Source organism: Chrysemys picta, chromosome 5, assembly GCF_011386835.1.
Source record: "Chrysemys picta bellii isolate R12L10 chromosome 5, ASM1138683v2, whole genome shotgun sequence".
Lineage (NCBI taxonomy): Eukaryota > Metazoa > Chordata > Testudines > Emydidae > Chrysemys > Chrysemys picta.
In genome coordinates, this window is record NC_088795.1 from 89,736,344 (window position 1) to 89,760,751 (window position 24,408).

The 24,408-nt window shown below is 39.0% G+C and overlaps 1 protein-coding gene across 4 annotated transcripts in view; it reads left to right on the forward strand.

Moving 5' to 3' along the window:
* DLC1 (DLC1 Rho GTPase activating protein) overlaps window positions 1-24,408 on the forward strand; it is a 391,881-nt gene that overhangs the window by 234,036 nt on the left and 133,437 nt on the right. The window contains exon 1 of one of the 4 annotated variants that reach the window (XM_065596886.1): window positions 3,695-6,350. The exons of the other annotated variants lie outside the window; for them this stretch is intronic. Coding sequence (XP_065452958.1) covers window positions 6,212-6,350 — 139 coding nt within the window. The 5' untranslated portion in view covers window positions 3,695-6,211. Of the gene's footprint in view, window positions 1-3,694; window positions 6,351-24,408 lie in introns of those variants that run through there. 4 annotated transcript variants of the gene reach the window in all.

The window sequence follows — 24,408 nt, forward strand, 5'->3', positions numbered from 1 at the left end:
AACGCCTTCAAACAGCATGGAGACTATTTAAAAACACCATAATAGAGGTTCAAACTAAATGTATACCCAAATTAAAAAAAACTGTAAGAAGACAAAAAAATGCCAACATGCCTAAACAGCAAAGTAAAAGAGGTGCTTAGAGGCAAAAAAGCATCCTTTAAAAAGTGGAATCATAGAATCATAGAATCATAGAATATCAGAGTTGGAAGGGACCTCAAGAGGTCATCTAGTCCAACCCCCTGCTCAAAGCAGGACCAATTCCCAGCTAAATCATCCCAGCCAGGGCTTTGTCAAGCCGGGCCTTAAAAACCTCCAAGGAAGGAGACTCCACCACCTCCCTAGGTAACGCATTCCAGTGTTTCACCACCCTCCTAGTGAAATAGTTTTTCCTGATATCCAACCTGGACTTCCCCCACCGCAACTTGAGACCATTGCTCCTTGTTCTGTCATCTGCCACCACTGAGAACAGCCGAGCTCCATCCTCTTTGGAACCCCCCTTCAGGTAGTTGAAGGCTGCTATCAAATCCCCCCTCATTCTTCTCTTCTGGAGACTAAACAATCCCAGTTCTCTCAGCCTCTCCTCATAAGTCATATGCTCCAGACCCCTAATCATTTTTGTTGCCCTCCGCTGGACTCTTTCCAATTTTTCCACATCCTTCTTGTAGTGTGGGGCCCAAAACTGGACACAGTATTCCAGATGAGGCCTCACCAATGTCGAATAAAGGGGAACGATCACGTTCCTCGATCTGCTGGCAATGCCCCTACTTATACAGCCCAAAATGCCGTTAGCCTTCTTGGCAACAAGAGCACACTGTTGACTCATATCCAGCTTCTCGTCCACTGTGACCCCTAGGTCCTTTTCAGCAGAACTGCTACCTAGCCATTCGGTCCCTAGTCTGTAGCAGTGCATGGGATTCTTCCGTCCTAAGTGCAGGACTCTGCACTTGTCCTTGTTGAACCTCATCAGGTTTTTTTCTGCCCAATCCTCTAATTTGTCTAGGTCCCTCTGTATCCGATCCCTACCCTCTAGTGTATCTACCACGCCTCCTAGTTTAGTGTCATCTGCAAACTTGCTGAGAGTGCAGTCCACACCATCCTCCAGATCATTAATAAAGATATTAAACAAAACCGGCCCCAGGACCGACCCTTGGGGCACTCCACTTGAAACCGGCTGCCAACTAGACATGGAGCCATTGATCACTACCCGTTGAGCCCGACGATCTAGCCAGCTTTCTATCCACCTTACAGTCCATTCATCCAGCCCATACTTCTTTAACTTGGCGGCAAGAATACTGTGGGAGACAGTATCAAAAGCTTTGCTAAAGTCAAGAAATAACACATCCACTGCTTTCCCCTCATCCACAGAGCCAGTTATCTCATCATAGAAGGCAATTAGGTTAGTCAGGCACGACTTCCCCTTCGTGAATCCATGCTGACTGTTCCTGATCACTTTCCTTTCCTCTAAATGTTTCATAATTGATTCCTTGAGGACCTGCTCCATAATTTTTCCAGGGACTGAGGTGAGGCTGACTGGCCTGTAGTTCCCCGGATCCTCCTTCTTCCCTTTTTTAAAGATGGGCACTACATTAGCCCTTTTCCAGTCATCTGGGACCTCCCCCGATCGCCATGAGTTTTCAAAAATAATGGCTAATGGCTCTGCAATCTCACCCGCCAACTCCTTTAGCACCCTCGGATGCAGCGCATCCGGCCCCATGGACTTGTGCACGTCCAGCTTTTCTAAATAGTCCCGAACCACTTCTTTCTCCACAGAGGGCTGGTCACCTTCTCCCCATGCTGTACTGCCCAGTGCAGCAATCTGGGAGCTGACCTTGTGCGTGAAGACAGAGGCAAAAAAATCATTGAGTACATTAGCTTTTTCCACATCCTCGGTCACTAGGTTGCCTCCCTCATTCAGTAAGGGGCCCACACTTTCCTTGATTTTCTTCTTGTTGCTAACATACCTGAAGTAAAGTCCTACTGAGGAAAATAGCAAGGAGCATAAATGCTGGCAAGTCAAGTGTAAAAGTAAAATAAGGCAGGCCAAGAAAGAATTTTAAGAGTACTTAACTGAAGACATAAAAACTAACAGGAAAAAAAATTTAAGTACATCAGAAGCAGGAAGCCTGCCAAACAATTAGTGGAGCCACTGGATGATGGAGATGCTAAAGGAGCAGTCAACGAAGACAAAGTTGTTGCAGAAAAGCATTGGTCTTCGCTGAAGAGGATATGGGGGAGATTCCCACACCTGAGCCACTCTGTTTAGGTGATACATCTGAGGAACTGTCCCAGAATGAGCTGTCAGTAGAGGAGGTTTTGGATAAATTAAACAGTAATAAATCACCAAGACCAGATGGTATTCACCCAAGAGCTCAGAAGGAACTCAGATATGAAGTTGCAGAACTACTAACTGTGATATGTGACCTATCTCTTAAATCGTCCTCTGTACCAGATGACTGGAGGGTAGCTAATGTAACACCTATTTTTTTAAAAAGGCTCCAGAGGTGATCCTGGCAATTACAGGCCAGTAAACCTAACTTTATTATTGGGAAAATTGGTTGAAACTATAGTAAAGAACAGAATTATCAGACATATAGATGAACACAATAAGTTGGGGAAGAGTCAACATGGATTTTGTAAAGGGAAATCATGCCTCACCAATCTATTAAAATTATTTGAGGATGTCAGCAAGCATGTGGACAAGTGTTATCCAGTAGAAATAATGGTTTTGGACTTTCAATAAGCCTTTGATAAGGTCCCTTACCAAAGGCTCTTAAGCAACTAAGAAGTCGTGTGATGAGAGGGGAAGATCCTCTCCTGGATCAGTATCTGGTTGAATGATCGGAAACAAAGGGTAGGAATAAATAGTTTTCACAGTGGAGAGAGATAAATAGATGAGTCCTCCAAGAATCTGAATTGAGACCAGTGTTGTTCAACATATTAATAAATGATCTTGAAAAAGGGGTAAACAGTGAGGTGACAAAACTTGCAGATGATACAAAATTACTCAGGATAGTTAAACCCAAAGCTGACTGCAAAGAGTTACAAAGGGATTTCACTAAACTGGCCAATTGGGCAACAAAATGGCAGATGGAATTCAATGTTGATAAGTACAAAGTCATGCACACTGCAAAAAATAATCCCAGCTACACATACAAAATCATGGGCTCTAAATTAGCTGTTACTGCACAAGAAAGAGAACTTGGAGTCATTGTGGATAGTTCTCTGAAAACAGCCACTTAATGTGCAATGGCTAGCTAATAGAATGTTAGAAACCATTAGGAAAGAGAGAGAAAATATCATAATGCCAAGATATAAATTCACGGTGTGCCCACACCTTGAATACTGTGTGCAGTTCTGGTTGCCCCATCTCAAAAAAGATATATTAGAACTAAAAAAGGTTCAGAGAAGGGCAATGAAAATAAGGGTATGGAACAGCTTCCATAAGAGGAGAGATTAGAAAAGACCTGAACTGTTCATTTTAGAAAAGTGATGACTAAGGGGGTATGATAGAGGTCTATACAATCATGAAGTGTATGGAGAAAGTGAATAGGGACGTGTTATTTTCCTCTTCACATAACACAAGGGGAATACATAACACAACTAGGAATCACCCAATGAAATAAATAGGAAAAACGTTTAAAACAAAAGGAAGTACTTCTTCACACAACACACAGTCAACCTGTGGAATTCATTGCTGGGGGTGTTGTGAAGGCCAAAAGTATAACTGGGTTCAAAATTAGAAAAGTTCATGAAAGATATGTCTGTCAAGACAGACAGAGAACCCTCAACCATGCTTCTAGTTGTTCCCGTCACTTTACACTGACACTACAGACTGAAACTTAATAGGTTTCAGGGAGAGACGCAGAGTGACAGACCTGGAATCTTATTATATAAATGTATCTCAGATTTCTTCCTCTGACAATATATTTCCTTTGGATTATTTTCTCCCTAGAAGCATCAGTTAATGGTTTTCCAAAATCCATCTCATTTTATTTCCTGATCATATTTCTAACTTCTCTATATTATCTTAGTGTTTTATGTACCCACAGTTGTTTGCAGCACCTTCTATATTAGTATCACCTGAAAATTGAATTAAATTCTTTGCATTACCTCTTTAAGATTATTACTGAAGATGTTAAGTAACATCAGACCAGTAATGCCCCACTAGTCACCTTCATCCAATTTGTTGTGTTTTATTACTTTCTTTATTCTTTGTTTGCTCGTTCTGACAGTTTCTAAACCAAGTTCTTGAACTTTCAACTATTTTAATTGATACTTTGAATTAATACTTCGAAATTCCAAATTTCTACATGTGTGCTGACAGTTCAGAAGCCACAGAAATGTATAAGGCATGGAGCTATGATACAACCATATTCAGTATATCCAACCCTTTGGTTAACACACTTGGTAAAATGAGCAATTCTGGGCTTTAAGACAAACTAATGTTTCTGTTCTCTCTCCACCTGCTCTTTTCCACTTTGGCCCAGTGTGGCTCAGATAAGTTATGGAGATACATTTATCGAGTACTAGAGTTGAGGATAATGCCGCCATCTGTACTACAGGCGCATCTATATTAGGAAAATGTGTGTTTTTCTGTATTGGTGCATCTCCACCATTGATCGAAATAGTGGAAGATGTGGGGCTGTTTGGAGTAATTAGTTCTACTACTCTGAGTAAGGTTAGATGACACTATGGTCAAAATGCCTGCACTTGTCTCTGTTGGCACTTCCATTGTGACTATAAATGCTGAGCTGTGCGGGAGCAGAAGAACCTTACAGATTATCTCAGTGCACACCCCAGAAGGCTCAGATGTCTACACAAAGAGGGCTGAAGCGTTTTCAGCCTACGTTACACAAACATAGAGCTAAATTCTACTCTCACTTATACCAGTATAAATCCTGGGGACTTCTGTTCCGATCAGTGAAGTAGTTCCCAATTTACACTAGTGTAAACGAGATCAGAATTTGGCCCACAAGAAATAATGACAACAGACAAAGATGGAGGAAAAGATAACAACAAATAGGAAGGTGTGAAGTGGAAATGATTTCTATACCTATTGAAAGAACAGTTCTTTGCACTTGAGAATAAAGTATAAAAGAGTAGGACATCCCCCCCTCCCCAGGGTAGAATCTCTGGTCCTGATTCTGCAATTTGATCTGTGTGGGCTGACCTGTATGTGAAGTTCATCAGTTAATTTTAATGATAGCACTATTTTCATGAGAAGTATTATTATCTGTTTTTAAAAGTTCAGTTGCTGCTGTAAAAATAAGGGACTCTGGCTTGAATTAACTCCAGGACAACCTGCCCCTGAAGTCCTGACACACACATCACTCTCATTGATTTCAAAGGAAATTAGACACGTGTAAGGTTTGTAGGCTGGGAGCACTGAGCTATTCACATATTGCCAGGGGCACTTCAGACACTGCCAGTGGAGAATCTACTCCCCCTTCATTCATTCTTTCATTAGGGAAGTACAAGGTCAAACTGAGCAAGGTCAAACTGGCTTCATTCAGGGTCACTGAAGTTTGCATGAACCTTTTAGAGTGTGGAGTCTTACATTCCCTTTTAGCTAAGATAGGAAGGACCCAATTCTGTCCCCCTCCCCTTACGTACTGTGACCAACAATACTACTTGTGGAGTAAGGAATTACTCAGTAGAAATAAGGATGGCAGAATCAGGCCCTAAATCATGTTGTCCCACAGACAAAATGAAATGTAAGAAAAATAAGGCAACAAAATAAAATAAATGAACCAAGTCAGAAAAAAATGGCTCTTTCCCATTTCTTACTTTTTTCCTCTCAAAAAAATGAAAGATTACCTGAAATGTCAGTTAAGCAGACATGTTATCTTAATAAATGAGCATGCAAGTATGTGCCCAGTAAGTTATTTGATTAAACAGGAAGCTAGCATCATATAGATATCCACAAATAAAGCTCCAAATCTAAACGAGTGTATCGTTAGCTCATTTGTAAGCCTTTCCAGATGTAGCAGCAGTTCTGACTTTGGCAGCTTTCCAGTAGGTTGCCTGCAGTCTGAGCTTTCCTGTGTCCGCAGTGAGAACTGCAATGCCTGAGTCTTGAAGGAAAGGGCTCCGCAAAGCTGACGACAAATTTTACAAAGTAACGACCTGCCTCGTGAAGGAAATTTCAGACAGATAACAGAGCAAAGAATGCCCCTTATCCTGTGGCCAAATTGCTGCAGTTTTCCTGTGGATGTGTGATACTCTGCACTGCATTATGGAACACCCAGTGAAAGCCCCTTTGAGAAGATCATTTAGTGACCATATCAGAGACTCTACTGCTAGAGCCCTGGATGTTATCTGGAAAAATACAAGAGACAGACGACTGGCAGGTGAGGAGGGGGTACAAAAACATGTTTTAAAATACACAGGGATAATTAGTGGTGTCATTTGCATAAGGTATGTCAGTGTCACTCCACAGTATTTACCTATTATTTTCTTTCAATGTCATGTTACTTCAGTGCTCCCCCTTCAGTGGGACTGCACAGGATTTTCCAGCTATGATCTTGTGATATATATTTGAAAGAGCAGGAACAATGGATGTAACGTTTCACTGTTGAAATGATGTTGTGAATCCCTCACAGTGAAGTTACTGAAGCATTTTATTTTGCTATTAAGTCAGCTTCTGTGCTCTATTGGTATGATATGCTTCAGTGAGTTGCATTACAGACTATTTCCTAGCCAAGAAGTATGTCAGTTGGAGTATCTGGGCTGTGCAGTGAAAGATTACTGGTATTTCCTTTGGCAAGGCTCTCAATGCTTTAAGGTCCAAGTGAGTGTCAGGTATGCCAGAGCCAGGTTTTTGAAATATAAATTAAGTACAACTATACAGTTACAATTCATATGCTCTTATTTTGGCTTACAAGATGCAAAACATGTGGCAAACCGTTATGGAGGCCTGGGGAAGAAAATAATTAACCAATTTTTTTTTTCTGTTTGTTGTGTATCTCTGAGACCAAGTGCCTCTCATTCACATAAATGAAGGCTGTTGTTTTTATTGTCATAGCATTTAGATACCTCAGAAAAGGCAGCAGAAATACTCAATGGGTGTGGCATATAAGAAAGGTCACTTCAGTTTGCTTATTTATTTTTACTGGGAATTGCTTATTTTGAGGGGCGGAGGGGATGTTTTTAATGATAGTGGCAAGTTAGTCATCACTGTGATGACCAAGAGAAAAACCTTTTGGATCCAATAATGTAAACTGAATGCTTACATCATTTTCATTTACTTGTCTGTAGGGAAAACAAGGGCAGCTAAATATTGCAAAAGCCTTTGTGATGGTGCACTAATGCCAGAAATTATTATATAAGATATTTTGGGAGAAGGATGGGCATGGATTATAAAGAAAAACATTTTAAAATGATATACTTTTTCTTCAAGACAATAATAAAAATACATTAATACTAGCAAATGGTACAGCTCTCTAAGTTATAGTAAGTAAAACTATGTTATCTGGCAACAGTTTTGCCATCAGATTATGTGATATGCCTCATTATACAGTGGCAGGGATATAAATATGTTTTAAACCATAGTAGAACTTCGGCCTGCTGTGCTAGTTATTAGGTAGCAGGATTATTTCTGTGGCTGTTTCCACAGATGCCACATCTTACTATGTAGCCTTTAATTATTTTTAGATTTCTGAGATCCCTTAAAAACACCCATTTCCTTCACTTTACCTTCCACCACTGAGTTTTACAAAAGAGGACCATGTCACTAGAGATGGAAATGTTGCATTTAAAGCTCCACACCTTAAGGTGTCAACAGCTAAACATAAGCTTGCCAGTGTCATTAAAGGGCAAGACACCAACCTTGCTTCCATGATCAATTTAATTTAGCAGTCAGCCATGGACTGAGTATCATGTCCCTACTGTCTTACAGAGACAGATGGGTTGGAGAAGGGACACTGGATTTTTCTCTATGGAAAAGCATTGTGGGACATGGTATAAGAGCCACAACATTAGGACCTGTTGCAGTCAAAAGCAAAGTGGGTGTAAGACAACTGGATACAATGACAGGGGGAAAAGTGGATAGGTTCAATGAAAAAGCTAGGAGGTTATGCAATATCTAGAAGAGTGAGGCTGGGTTGGCCGAGTGGTCCTTTATGTTTAATATTTTCTTATTTTCTAATCTGGGTGTTGCCAGGTCATCTGGATATTTGTTTATCCTTGGAACTTGTTTTCATTCCATCTGCTAGAGATGTTTGTGTGAAACGTTTTGAGTAAGCTTTTCAATTTACAGTTAAACCTGGTATGGCATTTACATCAACAAGCTCCAAGAATGTCTGGCTTACTTCCAAATAAGACAACAACAACAAACTCCCTTGTCTTCTACAAAATTGTTTTCCATCCATTGGTTCACACAGAAAAACATGTAATGACACAGGTAATTTGTGCCTTCCCACAGCGAGTGAGATATCCATGAAAATATGTAGGTTTTATCAGGACACAAAAAGACTTTGTTAAATATATATATATATGTGCATATGATTGACAAATATCTGAGGAATACACTACTGCTAATTTATTTTTTGGGGCTGTCACATTCCTAGAAATGAGTGAACATGTAACCCTTCAACCTCTTAAAATATGTGGATAAGGGTGGGTATGTTTTTATTCTTGATGGCAAACGTTTGTGAGCAGCCACCGTTTTTATCAATACAGTGCTTAGATGTTGGAGTGCCCTTAAAAGTAGTGAGCATTCCATTTTTCAGGCTGTGCTGGTGATCTGAGAGTTGACAAGTACAATAATACATCGGGATTGTTGTCAGCCAAATCGCTTGATTTAATCATCAAGCTGGTACCCAGATATACAATGCTATTACTGGATGAGATCAATAGAGAGACAATAAGAAGCACAAAACATCAAATAACTTTATGCTGGTCTATTGATTTACAGTATTAGAAGTACATGAAGAGTAGATGACACTAAAATCAATATTGCAATTAGATAAGCAAACTTTCTTATCAGGAAGCACCTTAAAAAGCACAGGGTCCAAGTAACTAACAAGGGAAAGAAGAAAATGTGAAAAACTCATTCCTTGTGACATATGCAATAAGAAAACAATCTGAACAATGTTCTGCCTTGGAGTGGCCAAAAGTTATCAAAGATGTATGTCTGTGCACAGTAATGGCCAATCCTGCAATTCAGTCCAACACAAGGATCAGACAGCTAGAAACATCTACTGTAAACTTTTGGGCAGCCAAGTAAAGAGGATATCCTGGTAAAATACCATCATGGAGAAGAGAGATTTCCCAAAAATATCCTGACATAAATATTATATGCTGAACTGTAAATGACACAGTGATTCGTGGATCTCATGCATAGCAAAAAACTTATCAATTATTTAAAATAATTCATGGAATTAAGAAATGTTTTTGACTACAAAATGACCTGTCATGCTGGTGGGCTGAAAAGGGGCTGAAAAGGGATATGGACCCTCTTCTCACCACATCCCCCTCCCTCAGTCTACCGCAGCCATGAGGTAGGATACCCTGCATTGCTCCTCTGTGAAGGAACAGTAAGGTGCACTACAAGTTGCTTTCACCATGGTCCCCCAGGAGCCAACCTGGACTATGCTGGCAGGATGACTCATGACCTTCTGCCCTGTTCAACTCTTCTTCCACACTCTCCCACCACCCTGCGTAAGGACAGGATATTGCTTTTACAGTCCAGCAACATTCAATAAATCAGGAATCATTGCAATGCCAAGCCAGCAGTGTTGTTGTGGGGATGTCAAGTGGGAGCATCATTTACCTATTGAAGGGGGATGAAAAAAGCATGTTTGTCTTGGATTATTCATTGCTATATAATCCACACTTCATAATTATTTTTCAGAGTGAACTTCAGTAGTCATGAAAGTGAAGGGATCTCTACTTGCAGCTAATACTAGCTAATGGGGGGAGGGGTAGAAGGGAGCGGTGTGCACACATGAACACACACAAAATCTGACATTGTATGATCTTAGAATGTTGAAAACTAGTGCTGTCAATTAATCGCAGTTAACTCATGCAATTAACTCAAAAAAATTAATCGTGATTAATCGCATTTATAACAATAGAATACCAATTGAAATTTATTAAATATTTTTGGATGTCTTTCTACATTTTCAATATTGATTTCAATTACAACACAGTATACAAAGTGCACAATGCTCAGTATATTTTTTTATTACAAATATATGCACTGTAAAAATGATAAAATAAATACTATTTTTCAATTCACCTCATACAAGTACTGAAGTACAATCTCTTTATTGTGAAAGTGTAACTTACAAAGGCAGATTTTTTTGGTTACATAACTGCACTCAAAAACAAGAGTGTAAAACTTTAGTGCCTACAAGTCCACTCAGTCCTACTTCTTATGCTGCCGATCGCTAAGACAAACAAGTTTGTTTACATTAACGGGAAATACTGCTACCTGCTTCTTACTTACAATGTCACCTGGAACGGAGAACAGGTGTTCGCATGGCACTTTTGTAGCCGTTGTTGCAAGATATTTACATGTCAGATATGCTAAACATTCATATGCCCCTTCATGCTTCGGCCACCATTCCAGAGGACATGCTTCCATGCTGATGATGCTTGTTAAAAAAATGTGTCAATAAAATTTGTGACTGTACTCCTTTGCGGGGGGGAGAATTGTATGTCTCCTGCTTTGTTTTACCCACATTCTGCATGTATTTCATGTTATAGTAGTCTCAGATGATGACCCAGCACATGTTCGTTTTAAGAACACTTTCACAATAGATTTGACAAAACGCAAAGATACCAATGTGAGATTTCTAAAAATAACTACATCACTCAACCCAAAGTTTAAGAATCTGAAGTGCCTTCCAAAATCTGAGAGGGATGAGTTGTGGAGTATGCTTTTAGAAGAGCAACACTCTGATGTGGAAACTACAGAACCCAAACCACCAAAAAAGAAAATCAACCTTCTGCTTGTGGCATCTGATTCAGATGATGAAAATGAACATGCGTCAGTCCACACTGCTTTGGATTGTTATCAAGCAGAACCCATCATCAGCATGGAAGCATGTCCTCTGGAATGGTGGTTGAAGCATGAAGGGACATATGAATCTTTAGCGCATCTGGCACATAAATAACTTTCAACACCAGCTACAACAGTGCCATTCGAATGCCTGTTCTCCCTTTCAGGTGACATTGTAAACAAGAAGCAGGCAGCATTATCTCCTGCAAATTGTAACCAACCTTGTTTGTCTGAGTGATTGGCTGAACAAGAAGTAGGACTGAGTGGACTTGTAGGCTTTAAAGTCTTACATTGTTTTATTTTTGAATGTATTTTTTTAACATAATTCTACATTTGTAAGTTCAACTTTCATAATAAAGAGATTGCACTACAGTACTTGTATGAGGTGAATTGAAAAATATTTTTTTTGTTTTTTACAATGCAAATATTTGTAATCAAAAATAAATATAAAGTGAGTACTGTACACTTTATATTCTGTGTTGTAATTGAAATTAATATATTTGAAAATGTAGTAAACATCCAAAAATATTTAAAATAAATGGTATTCTATTGTTGTTTAACAGTGCGATTAATCGCGATTAAAAATTAATTGCAATTAATCGCGTGATTAAAAAAATTAATTACTTGACAGCCCTATTGAAAACTAATCCATCAAACACAAGTAAAATAATAAGAGCATTTTCCATTGCTAGGACGCAGTGTGCAAGCAGTGTGCAAGCACCTCAAGATACAATCTGCCTGTGTATATCTGTCCCTATCTATAAGGTTGCTGGTCAGGTCCTAGGCATCAGTATAGAATATCAATTGAATTATACTGTTTGAAGATTTTACAAAGTGAAAAAATGGTCAGTAGGTACTACAATAGCCAACCAAAACAGATTTAAAGACAGGTCTCAAAAGGTGATTTTTATTTACGGACCAACATTTTAAAACTGGGGGACAGATTCTCAGTTGATGTAAATTGTCATAGCCTTTTGACCACAATGGACTTCAGCTGGGGATCTGGCCCTGGGTGTCTAAAGATAGGCATCTAATCCGCATTTAGATATTTTAGGGCTTGTCTCCACAGTGCATTAGTCTGCACAGAGGGGTGTAAATTGTAATACATGATAGCATGTCAGACACTAACTGGCTCGCATGGCCCCTGCTGCTACACACTAAAAGCTGCTTAGTCTGCCTTAGTGTCCCATTTCAAAATGTACTACATTAACGTGCACTAGGGAACTTTTAGTGTGCACCAGCAGGGTCTACACAGGCCAGTTAGTGCACAACACATTGATGCGCACTAGAGTTTACACCCCTCTAGAGTGGACTAATGCACCATGTAGACAAGCCCTTGGTAAGGTGCCTGATGTTTCAGAAGTACTGACCACCTTGTACTCCAACAAGCATTACCTTGGTGTATCTGAGTATAGAATATTGCCTGAAAAGTGTAGCTGTACAAATATTTTAAAAGTTGAAAATAAACATGTTGAAAGGCTTGAAGGATGTTTTGCATTTTATTTCATTTTATTTTCACAATCTTTTTAATTAGTAACTATTATATTTAAGTTGTAATATAAGGAGGGTTCTTTAACAAAATTGGAATAACCTCTCTAGTGACAGGCAACATGGTAGTACAGAATGGAATTACAGTACAGTATTTACATCTGTTAAATTGTCTCAGTCTACATTCTGTGGCAGAACACAGAGCAGCGTGCCAATCAGAGGTGATGAACAAACAAGGGTGGGATTCAGAAATTCATGAGGAAGAGGAAAAGATTGAAAGAGTGTAATGGAAGGTCAGGGAGATAAGAAATTGAGATTTGTGAAGGATGGGAAGAGTAGCAAAGAGTAAAGGGGACAAAATGACACACAGTAATTCGTAGAATCATAGAAGATTAGGGTTAGTAGAGACCTCAGGAGGTCATCTAGTCGAACCCCCTGCTCAAATTAGGACCAACTCCAACTAAATCATCCCAGCCAGGGCTTTGTCAAGCCGGGCCTTAAAAACCTCTAAGGATGGAGATTCTACCACCTCCCTAGGTAACTCATTCCAGTGCTTCACCACCCTCCTAGTGAAATAGTTTTACCTAATATCCAACCTGGACCTCCCCCACTGCAACTTGAGACCATTGCTCCTTGTTCTGTCATCTGCCACCACTGAGAACAGCCGAGCTCCATCCTCTTTGGAACCCCCCTTCAGGTAGTTGGTTTTTCACTTTCATACATACTCACTCACCAACATTGTTAGAAAAAAAGAAACAAATAAGGAACCTGCCCAACAGATCTTGAACAAACCCCCTATTTGAAATTAACTGACTTTTCAATAAAGGGCAGACCTAAATTCCTTACTAAATTGATTGGTAGATACCAGATGCTATACATAAAAGTTTAGAAGATGTATTGTTAACTCTTCTTAGAAAAGACTATCTTCAGACTGCAATGAAGAAAACAGGTTTCTGCAAGTTCAGATAAACTCTGTTCTCAAAATAGCTCCTCTCTTTTCTGTGTGTTATTTTCAGAGAAGGTAGAAAGATATTTGGTAAGTCCCTGCAAAATTAACTTTACTTTTGCATGTGTGTGCACGTGTATATGATAACTGGATAAATAGTTCAGTAGAGCTGGTTGAATATCTCTTTTGACATTTTTCTATTTTCAAAAACCAGAAACAACTAAAGAATTTTAAGGGGTGGAATTAGTTTTTCCCTCCTCCTCCCCCACCCCCAAAAACCCAACAGCCAATTTTTATGATTTTTTTTATTGTTTTTTTTCTCTTCTTCTTTTTTAATATATATATATATATGCTTAATAGGATTACTATTTTCTACAAAACTCTCTAATTCAATAGTCAAACTTTCTTCTGAATTTGGCCCAGTGTACCTCAGGCACCTAGTTTTACAAATGGAAGGATATAAGAAATAGTTAATCAATATGTGGCCTTATTACTCAGGAGTGGTGAGCTTAATAAATGTGTTTTGTATAAAAGATGATATTGTGCAAACATATTTTTGGTGACTATTGATATACATTTTAAAAGAGATAGGCAAGTCGACATTTAGACACCCAGGATAAATAAATTGCAAGATTTTTCAGTGGTGCTGAAGAGGCACCGCTCTCATTGAAGTAACTGGCAGATTTGAGTGCCCACCATCTCTAAAAACCAGGCCTATGTAGCTAGACAGATGTAGCTATCTGTAGCTCTCTAGAAATATAAACGTAAAGATACATATGATGTGTGTATGAATATATAAATTGTTCATATATGACAGATGGTATGTTAAATTTTTGTCTGCATTATTTAGCTATATAAAGCATTTTGTGGTAGTTTTTATTTGAAAGACACTATACACTGCATTTATCTTACCAAAGATTAAAAAAAAAATTTTAAAGACTAGAAAGGACCATTATGATCTCTTGTATAACACAGGCCATAGAGCCTCACCCTGTAATTTATGTATCAAGCCCATAACTTCTGTTTGAACTACAGCATATCTTTTCAGAAAGACATCAAATCTTGATGTAAAGACTTCAAGGGATGAAGAGTCCACCACACCCCTAGGTAAGCTGTTCTAACAGCTAATTACCTCCCCCTTTAAAAATTTGTGCCACCTTTCTAGTCTGAATTTGTTTAGCTTCAGCATCCAATCATGAGATTTTGTTATCCTTTTTTCTTGCTAGATTAAACTGTTGTCTACTACCAGAAATCTCTTCCTGATACAGGTACTTGTAGACAATGGTCAAATCATCTTTTAACCTTCTCTTGGATTAACTAAATAGATGAAGCTTCTTGACTCTCTATAAGGCAGGTATTCCAGACCTCAAATCATTCTTGTACTTCTTTACTGAGCCCTTCCCAATTTTTCAACATCCTTAAATAAAGTGTGGACACCAGTACTGGACAGAGTATTCAAGTAATGATCTCACTAGTACCATTACTACCACTGAAAGTCGTCCTGGTTAACGTTGTTTCATTGTTACGTTGCTGATCAATTAGGGAACATGCTCGTTTAAAGTTGTGTAATGCTCCTTTCTAACGTTGTTTGGCAGCCACCTGCTTTGTCTACTGCTTGCAGGAAGAGCAGCCCATTGCAACTAACTGGTGGGGGCTTGGAACCAGGGTTGACCAGCAGCCCTCCCATCAGCTCCCCCTATCAGCTCCCTGCTCCCATAAGTTCCCTATGCATCAGCTGCCCAGCAGGCTAGCAATTGCAGCTGCCATGTGCTGCTCCTGCCCTCTGCCTTGGAGCTGCTCCCCGAGACTCCTGCTTGCTGTGCAGGGGGGGAGGGAAGAAAGAGGGGGGCTAATGTCAGGGCATCCTCCTTCCCTCTGCTCCCCGCTTACCCCATCTTCCATAGAGCAGGGGTGACACACCAGGGCTCAGGACGGAGGGAGCTTGCAGCAGCTGTGGTCTCAGCAAGCTGCTCTAATTAACAAGGCAGTGTACTTAAAGGGGAAATGTGCATATCTCCCTCCATTCCTGCTGCCTTGTAGAGTGAGAGAGTTAACCCTTGAGGGCTCAGCCAATTGCTAGTTCATCATTTAGCAGTAAGGAAAATATCCCCGCCTCTGACTCCTCCACCTCAACCAAGCTTCACAATCATCATCACTGTGTACCAGTATTAAATTGTTTGTTGAAAACTTATACTGTTTGTGTGTGTATATGTATATATATATATATATATATATATATAGTCTTTTGTCTGGTGAAAAAAATTTCCCTGGAACCTAACCCTCTCATTTACATTAATTCTTATGGGGAAATTGGAGTCGCTTAACATCATTTCGCTTAAAGTCGCATTTTTCAGGAACATAACTCCGATGTTAAATGAGGAGTTACTGTACAGAGGCAATACCACCTGCCTACTCCTGTTTGGTGATTGCCTTTTTGGCTACAACATCGCACTGAGAGATCAGTTCGGTTGGTTATCCACATAATACCTAAGTCCTTTTCAGTTTTACTGCATTCAAAGATATTGTCTGCTGTCTTGTAAGTGTGACCTACATTCTTTGATTCTAGATGCCCTTACATTTGACAGTACTTTAACAAATGAGCCAACTCAATCTGTATCAGGTGAACTATCCCCATCATTATTTACCCCTCCTCCAATGTTTGTATCATCTACAGAGTTTTCCAGCAATGATTTTTATATTTTCTTCCAGATCAGTGATAAAGATATTGAATAGCAGTGGGCTAAGAACACACCTCCCTAAAATGATGATTCCCCATTTATAATTCCTTTTTGAGATCTATCAATTAACCAGTTTTAATCCATCTAATATGGGCTACATCGATTTTAATATAGTGCTAATTTTTTATGAGAATGTCCATGTGGGACTAAGTCATATGCTTTACAGATGCCTAAGTATATTATGTCCATGGTTACCTTTATCAACTAAACTTGAAATTTTATCAAAAAGATATCAAGTTTTCTTACCAGACCTATTTTCCATAAAACCATGTTGTTTGGTATTAATTATGTTACCATCCTTTAAGTCTTCAGAGATTGCATCAGCTTTTCCGTGATTTTGCCTGGGATGAATGTAAAGTTAACTGGACAATAGTTACCTGGATCATCCCATTTACTCTTCTTAAATATTGGCACAAATATTATCTTTCTTCTGTCTTCTGGCATTTCCCTAGACTGGAACTTCTAAGATTTATTAAAAGTCAGCATTAATGGTTCAGAGAATTCCTCAGCAAATTCTTTCAACACTCTTAGGTACAAGTTATCAGGTCCTGCTGATTTTAAAAATGTTTAATTTTAATACTCGCGCTTTAACATCCGTCCTAGTTACTGATGGAATAGAAAGCATTTCCTTGTCACTGTAAGATAGATATGAGTATGTTGTTCTGCTTTTTCCAAATACAGAACAGAAAAAATTATTAAATATTTTTCCTTATCTGTTTCATGATTGACATTATAGTATTAGAACTATAATGTTACGGTTTTGTTTGTTCCTGGTATATTTAAAGAATTTCTTCTTGCTGTTGTTAGTCTACTGGCAATAGATTTTTTGTTTGATACCTTTATCTTCCCTAAACTGTTCTCTGCATTTCCTAACTGCTGGTTTGTACACAGTGCTATCGACTTCCTCATTTTTCCATTTGTTATGTATATTTTTTATTTTTGTTGCCATTTTTACTTCCCCGCTGAAACAGGATGGCTTTTTAACAGAAGGAGCCTTCTCGGGGGATTGTGAGTTTTCTGGGTCATCTAATAAAGCATTCTTAAACAACTTCTAATTATCATTCTTATTTTTTGTGTTTAATTTTTCCACCCACTGAATTTTGCTCATGATTATTTTCAATTGCCCCTGTTTAAAGCACCAATTCTACAGGGTTTCAGATAAAGGTGTAGTGTATTACATTTTACCTATCCTCAGAAACGTATTCTCTGCATTTACAGGGAATATATTGCTTTAAATGTTAGCTCAGTAACTGTCTTGAGGTTGGAAGAATATAATATATTTGGTTGGTGGCTGTGGGGGTGTAGATGAGTTAATGTTTTACAAAATATGCAATTATACAAGATACTACACATTGAGTGCATTGTGAGGCCTGAGGCCAATCGCTTTCTACCACTTGATATGTAATCCTTGTATAAACTCACTTTTGAACAATATAAATTCTTTTAGAACACAAGTGAGATGGCTATTGATTAATAAGAATCATACATGCAGTTGTTATATACTGAATGCTGGCCTACCTTGAAATCAGCTTCCTTATCTGATCGTTCCTTTTATCCAGGCCATTTTATAAATAATTAAATATAGCCACATCTAAAATGATCACATTTGCAAAATATTTATGAATGGTGTTGATGTAATCCTGATAAAACAGTAGTTTGATAACTTCTTGTTAATAGACAATAATTCATGGAAAGCAAACAGTACAACTATACATGACTATTACTGTTTTGTCATGAAATAATCCATACCCAGTAAAAAAGAACATGACAGGATGCAGTGAGAGAATTATTGATCATTTCTTCAGACTAAAAGCTGCCAGTTGTTTTTATCAGGTTAAAGTTTTCTCACTTCTGCAGAGGGTTTGTTGTTATCCTGAGAGTTACCTGAAAAAACATGTTGTTAAACTAGTATTTGAGGGGAATATTAAATAAATGGGTTTTATAATTCATCACAAATTCAAAGTTCAGACTACATATGTGATCCACATAGATCTATGTGCACTTGTCTACATGTAGAAACACTTGTCTGCACAATACATATACATCATATGTTTTTATATATTTTGAAAATGTTGGCTACACTCGTATTATAACTATATATGGAAAAATGAAATATTTCACTTTGTTTTTTAAATGGGAAGGTTGACAGTTGTAGTACAATGTTTTTGAGCCAAAATCTCCAAATTATGACTGAAATATATCTTGTTGTTGGGTCTTTTCCTATACTTTATTCTCTTAATTTGTCACTCTCCAAAGAAAAATGTAAAGAAGTGTTGAAATGATCTGAAGAGGTTGTAGGGTGAGACTTTTGCTGCTTATTTTCAGCTATTGGAATATTTTGTTTCCAGCACGTTTGCACTTCTAATTTGAAGGGTGATATGAGTAGAGTTTGTAGCTATCATACAGCAATGCAAGTGAAAGTGTACTTTCTCTGTCATCTTGGCTATTTTTAATGGGTATTTCAGTATAAAACCACCACATTGCAGTTTGGGCGGGATGAGGAGTTGGAGAATTGTAGCTATTGTTTTGACATATTTCACCATAGGTTGAATTTTAAACATTTCCTTCATGCAGTTCCTCTGTCATTTCCTTAACCAGAATGCAATAATGGCATTGTTTTGTTAACATTTATTAAACAAAAAAAAGAGCACACGCTGAACACATTATGAAAGTGACTGTAATAAGGTTCTCATGTATACAAGTTAGAACAGCTGGAGGGTCTTATGGAAGTATACACTATTTTCAGCATTCTGTTTTTCCACAGTCCTCTTAGTCAGTTCCAACACTGAAATAAACACAGTCTTATGTCATGTCCTGTGCTTGAGCTTTTAGGGTTGTGTATTTAGGGAATGCAATCCCAGAAAATTTCTGAAATCTGTAAATTTTGGAATTAGTTTTACTGTGATCCTGGAAACCTAAAATATTTATAAAGATCACATGCAACTGCCAGGAACGGAGGAGATACATATAGGGAAACGCTCAAAACCTGTCCCTGTAGGGGATGAGCACTCCTGTCCACCAGCAGAAAGAGTTTGAGCACCACCACATTAATTCTTCAGCTGTGCAGCAAGGCAGTTTGAGGTGATTCTGGGGGAAGAAGGGGAACATAGCTTGCATCAGGGAAGCTGCCTGTTAGGATTCCAGGATATGCCCCCTCATCTGTATTTCTCAATGTTCTAAGGCCTAAATGTGGTTTGCATTGTGGGACAGGACCCAAAACAAGGGATGAGGACAAAATTATATCTGTTCTCTGTGGCCCCAGCTTTGAGGACAAAATTATATCTGTTCTCTGTGGCCCCAGCTTTATGATTCAACATTGTGGATGTTATTAAACTATATTATTAAAATTGAAACACAACAAGATCGTTGAATGAAGTTCGTCCTAATGACAGACAATTGAGAGGTGTGCCCCTTCGAATCTCACAGTTCTTTGCATGTTCATGTGTTTCCCAAGATCCTGGAGCTGAGTTTCTTGGTTTCCAGGACTGTGTTCCCTTGCTGCATTGTGTGGGCATTTCACACATTTGAAAAATTATTAAATTATTGAAGCTTTTCTCAAAGTGCTGAAAAGTGATGTAAGTGCTGAACTGCTTTACTGCTTTGATTGTTTGGAAGAGCCTCCCTCAACAAATATTACAGTCTCTACAATTCCACTAACATCTGGACAGTTTCCTTACGTCAGAGTTTGGTTGATGAGTTCCAGATGTTATGACTTATTGATATTTTCATTAACTTCTGAGCAGTCCTGTCTTTCTGTTTTGTTTGCAGACTCCAACTTCTTAATACACCAGTGTTGTTGGAGGTAAGGAATGAAATTAATGTTTGGCACTGACCAAGAGCAACTGAATTCTCTTGTTACCGTGTGCATTCTCAGTTCTGTTACAGGATATGCAGCCTGTGGGAAGGTCAGCTCTAACCCCCACTAAGATAAGGAAAATTTCACTGACCTGCTATTTTCAATTAAAACAAGTTACACAAATTGCTAATTCTGCTCCCGATTTAACTTTATACATTGAGTTACCCAGACAATATGAAGCACAGCAAATAAGATAGTATTAATAGGGAGCATTCTCAACTTTTTTCACTTCTTATAACGTAACCGTAACAATCATTTAGAGAATACTTATTGCTCTGAAAAAATACCACCATTGCCCCACTTTTAGGAAGAAGCTCAGTTCTGTGGTTGGTTGCATATTAGGAATGAGCTGCATACTTATTGTAAGTGGTAAGGAAGAAAATGGAAAAAGTGGAGATAAGCAGGATATGTATAACTACAGATCTATTCAGCTGACTGATTACCTTCTATGGAGATACATGTATGTTATGTTTGCTAGTTTTATGACAGAACTCCTAGAGGATAAGAGTTGGAACAATTCCCCCAAGTTAGTTCCATCCGCACTTTTTGGAAGTAGTTGCAAGTAGAATGAATGACATCAGAACAACTTTGCTTTCATTGTATTGCTGTTCTGGAGATTTGAGTCAAATTTTCAAACGGAAACTGCACTTGAAAGTTTTTCACAAGCAAACCCTACATTTGTGTGTGCAAATCATACTGTGTGTATGTGTGTGTGTGTGTGTGTGTGTGTGGTTTGTTGCTATTTCTTAAGTAGCACGAGTGTGCTTGGCACCATATAAGACACAGATGTAAAAAAAAAAAGGCCTTGCTTCAAAGAGTTTACAAGAAGGGAAACAAACAGAATGACAGTAGTTAATGGGAGCAACAGAGGAAGGAAATATGTTAGCTCTTTCTCTTACACACACATGTACATTATGTTTTTATATTAAAAAAATATATACTGATGTGAGCCACTGCTGCCTAAGGGGCACAGAAGGAGAACTAACTGAACCCCCTGGTTCCTCCCTGCAGAGCCAAGACTTCCAACTCCCACGAGTGGGGTGTGGGCTGGAGTCCAACAGGGACTGCCTCAGCATCTTAAATAGGAGAAACTCCATAGCCACCTCCTTCACCAGGGGGTTAGAGCCTCAGTTGGTCTACTGATATCAGCAGTTCTAGACTCTGTGACGGCTTGTGTGGTTGGATCATTGCCTTTTGGATAGGAGAGGTGAGAGAAAGGAGAGTATTTCAGTAGGAGGTTAGGTAATGGGTAGGCTCTAGTATCACCTTCACAGCCCCGGTGCTCACTGACATCAGAATATTCACTCCATGTTGGACCTGCTTTCTGACACCTTCAAAGACTCGTCCTGCCCCTGGACTGCAGAAGAAAGGGTGAGAGATTCCTCCTCAGACCCAAAAGCTTCCCTAACCCCCACTTGAGACATCCCAAGGGGAGGGGAACTTGTGGCTTATGTAGAGAGGGAGTTGGGAGGATAGCTTACCTATGGGATACATGTTATATATACTAAAAGGAACTAATCATGTTGGATGGGGGGATGGTTTGGGAATAATCTGTATAGAAGGAATAGAACAAATATACTGTACAAGTGAAAAATAAATAAAATAATATGAAAATAATGGGCAGTGAGCACTAAGTCAGTTTTTCTGGTGTCAGAGGAAATTTTAAGGAAGCATGGTGTTCTGCAGTGATTGGCAATTTTTAACATAATTTATTTTAAACATTTAATTCATTGCCATCTAGTTGTGCACAAACATTGCAGGATATGATTACTGTTATCTCTTACTCCCTCCCCACCACCTTCCCCATTTGTGACTTGTCTTTAGTTAGATCCTAGGCTCATGACTTTTTATGTGGTTGTACAATGGGGCCCTCATTCAGATGCACGTTTTTGGCTGTTACTCTACTTTAAAGAGTTATACAATACAATATATTTCTCAAACTCAAGCAAATGTGAATCTCAATCACTGAGAAGTTTGCACATTCATCTGGGAATGTTCATGGCTGCCTTTCAAAGAGAAATTTTGGGGGAAGAGCGAGTATTATGCATTCCATTTTCTCTGGTAGTTTTCTTTTATTTTGAAGTTATAGTTTCATAATTTAGACATTTATTACTTCAGGAGTCTGACGCTGATTTGGTAGAGGAAATAATTCAGAACCTTCACAAGGCCCTGCAGTCTCTGGTCTTAGGTGAAGTGTGTCACTGCCTATTGGCATTCCATGAAGCCTGTTAGCCTCTAATCTATTGGCATTCACAGATGCTCAACTTGAAAGCTTAGCAGTGCCTTTTTAGAGCTCTGCCCTGCATTACTTAGGCAGCTTGATGTTCTATATTTGTAGTTTGGCAGTCACCCTAACATAGCAAAGGGTCTGCCACTCTAGCTGATGTAACACTGGGCTGCACTAGGGATCCAGAAGACTTCAGCACATGCCCCTGCTTGTTGTTGCCTGTCTTGGCAGACAAACTCCAAGCATTTAACTGGCACTAATCCATAGCATGTCTGTGTGATCAGTGAAATTGCCATTTCTTTTGGTCATTAACATAGTATTGCCCACAGTGTGTTCATTTTGATTGTAAAGCTATCAGGTGTTATTCCTGGCTGTCCAGAAACTGAAACAGCATCTTGTGCTTCTTTTAGTCAGTCATAAACCTGGTGTTTTTCAGGACAGTTAAATTACAAATGAATCCATGAAATGCATAGAAGATAGATTCACACTGAGAGGCTGTCTGCATTAATAAATATGTCTCTGCAGCAATAGTTTTGGTGCACTGTGCTGTGCTGCAACCTTTCACTGTGTAGTTTCATTTGTCCATCTTTGCAGTAGATGCTCAGTCACTACTTCAGCCAAACCCTGTATAGCTGCAGATAGGAGGCTGTACATATGAGACTACCAGCACATATCCTATAAACAATTTTTTGAACCCTAAACAAGCACAGCAACATGACTGGAATGGTAACTGGGATTGTAAAAGGTTGTGGGAACTGCCTCAGGGTGGTTTTCATGCTCTTTGGGCTACTGTAATATTTTGTTGTTATAAGTTGTTTTATTATAGATATTATTATTCCTCTCACTAGGTGCTTGATCCTGCACAATTAAAGTTAATGGAAGCTGTTCTTGGACTTGAATGGGAACAGGATAAGCCATAAGGGCCTGATCCGAAAGCTCAGACTCGCTGGGAGTCTTTTCATTGAGTCCAATAAGCTTTGGATCACTCTCTAGTGGTGCTACATGTCTGAGGTGTAGGTAATTAGTCAGTGTAAAAAAAAAGTTAAATCCAGTTAGCAGAACTCATTCATTTATCTCTGTAAATAAATAGTTCTAGCCAATCTACCAAAATGGACATGTGCCAGTATAAGAAGACCAGACCAACTCTTCAGTTCCTCAAGAGGAACTTTAATCAGCTAGACTGTGACTAGAATGCATACTTTCAGTACCTGTGACTCAAGACTCTTAAAGTTGTAGCATGCTTCCATAAGACTACATTCCCCACAGGAGATTGTGGCAGGTGCCAGGGGATCACAATAACTTCCTCAACCCCTTGCAGGGCCAAAGGAGTCGGGCAAAGTGACATTTTCATATACACACCTCTCAAAGGGAAGGACGGGTGGTGAGATCTGCACTACTCTGCAAGGAGCAAGTGCAATGAGAGTGACAATAATTTCACGCCCATGCAAAGGGGAGTCCAGGGGACGATCAGTGACAATTCTATAACCATGGAGTGATCCTTCTGCCCCAAAATACACTATAATGCAAGTAATCTTTGCCATAATTTGACAGATTAACCTCCTGTCACCCCCAGGATTGGGAGAAATGCAAAGATTGCTTAGGACCTCCTTTGCCTAGTCCCTTTAACAATCCTGAGCATGAGCCTGGTACAAAGGAGGATTGTGTCTTTCATGTTTTTATTCTTATTCTTTCTTCCCTCTGCCTGCCAGTCCCATAGTCGAACCAGCAATAGTTCAGTTTAAAGAACATTTTGAGAATCCTAGAAAACAGGGCAAATGACATTTTCTTTAATATATTTAAGAGTCTAGGTTTTTTGAGGGGGTTTGGTGGGCGGGGGGATTGTTTTTTTGTTTGTTTGTTTGGGTTTATTTTTTTGCTGTGAATGAACACAACCCCAAGTTTAATAAATAATAAATATTAGTTACTAGTGCCAATGTGCTTGTCACCAGAGATCTCAAAGTGCTTTACAGAGAAGGTACATGTCATTATCCTCACTTTACAGCTGAGAAAAATAAGGCACAAAAAGATACATTGTCTTTCCCAATGTACCTAGCAGGTCATTCCAAGTGAAACCTTGCTTGACTCCATTGTCCATCCCTAATCTGTCACTTGTCAAACATGTATTTTTTCCAGTGGGCTGATACAGGG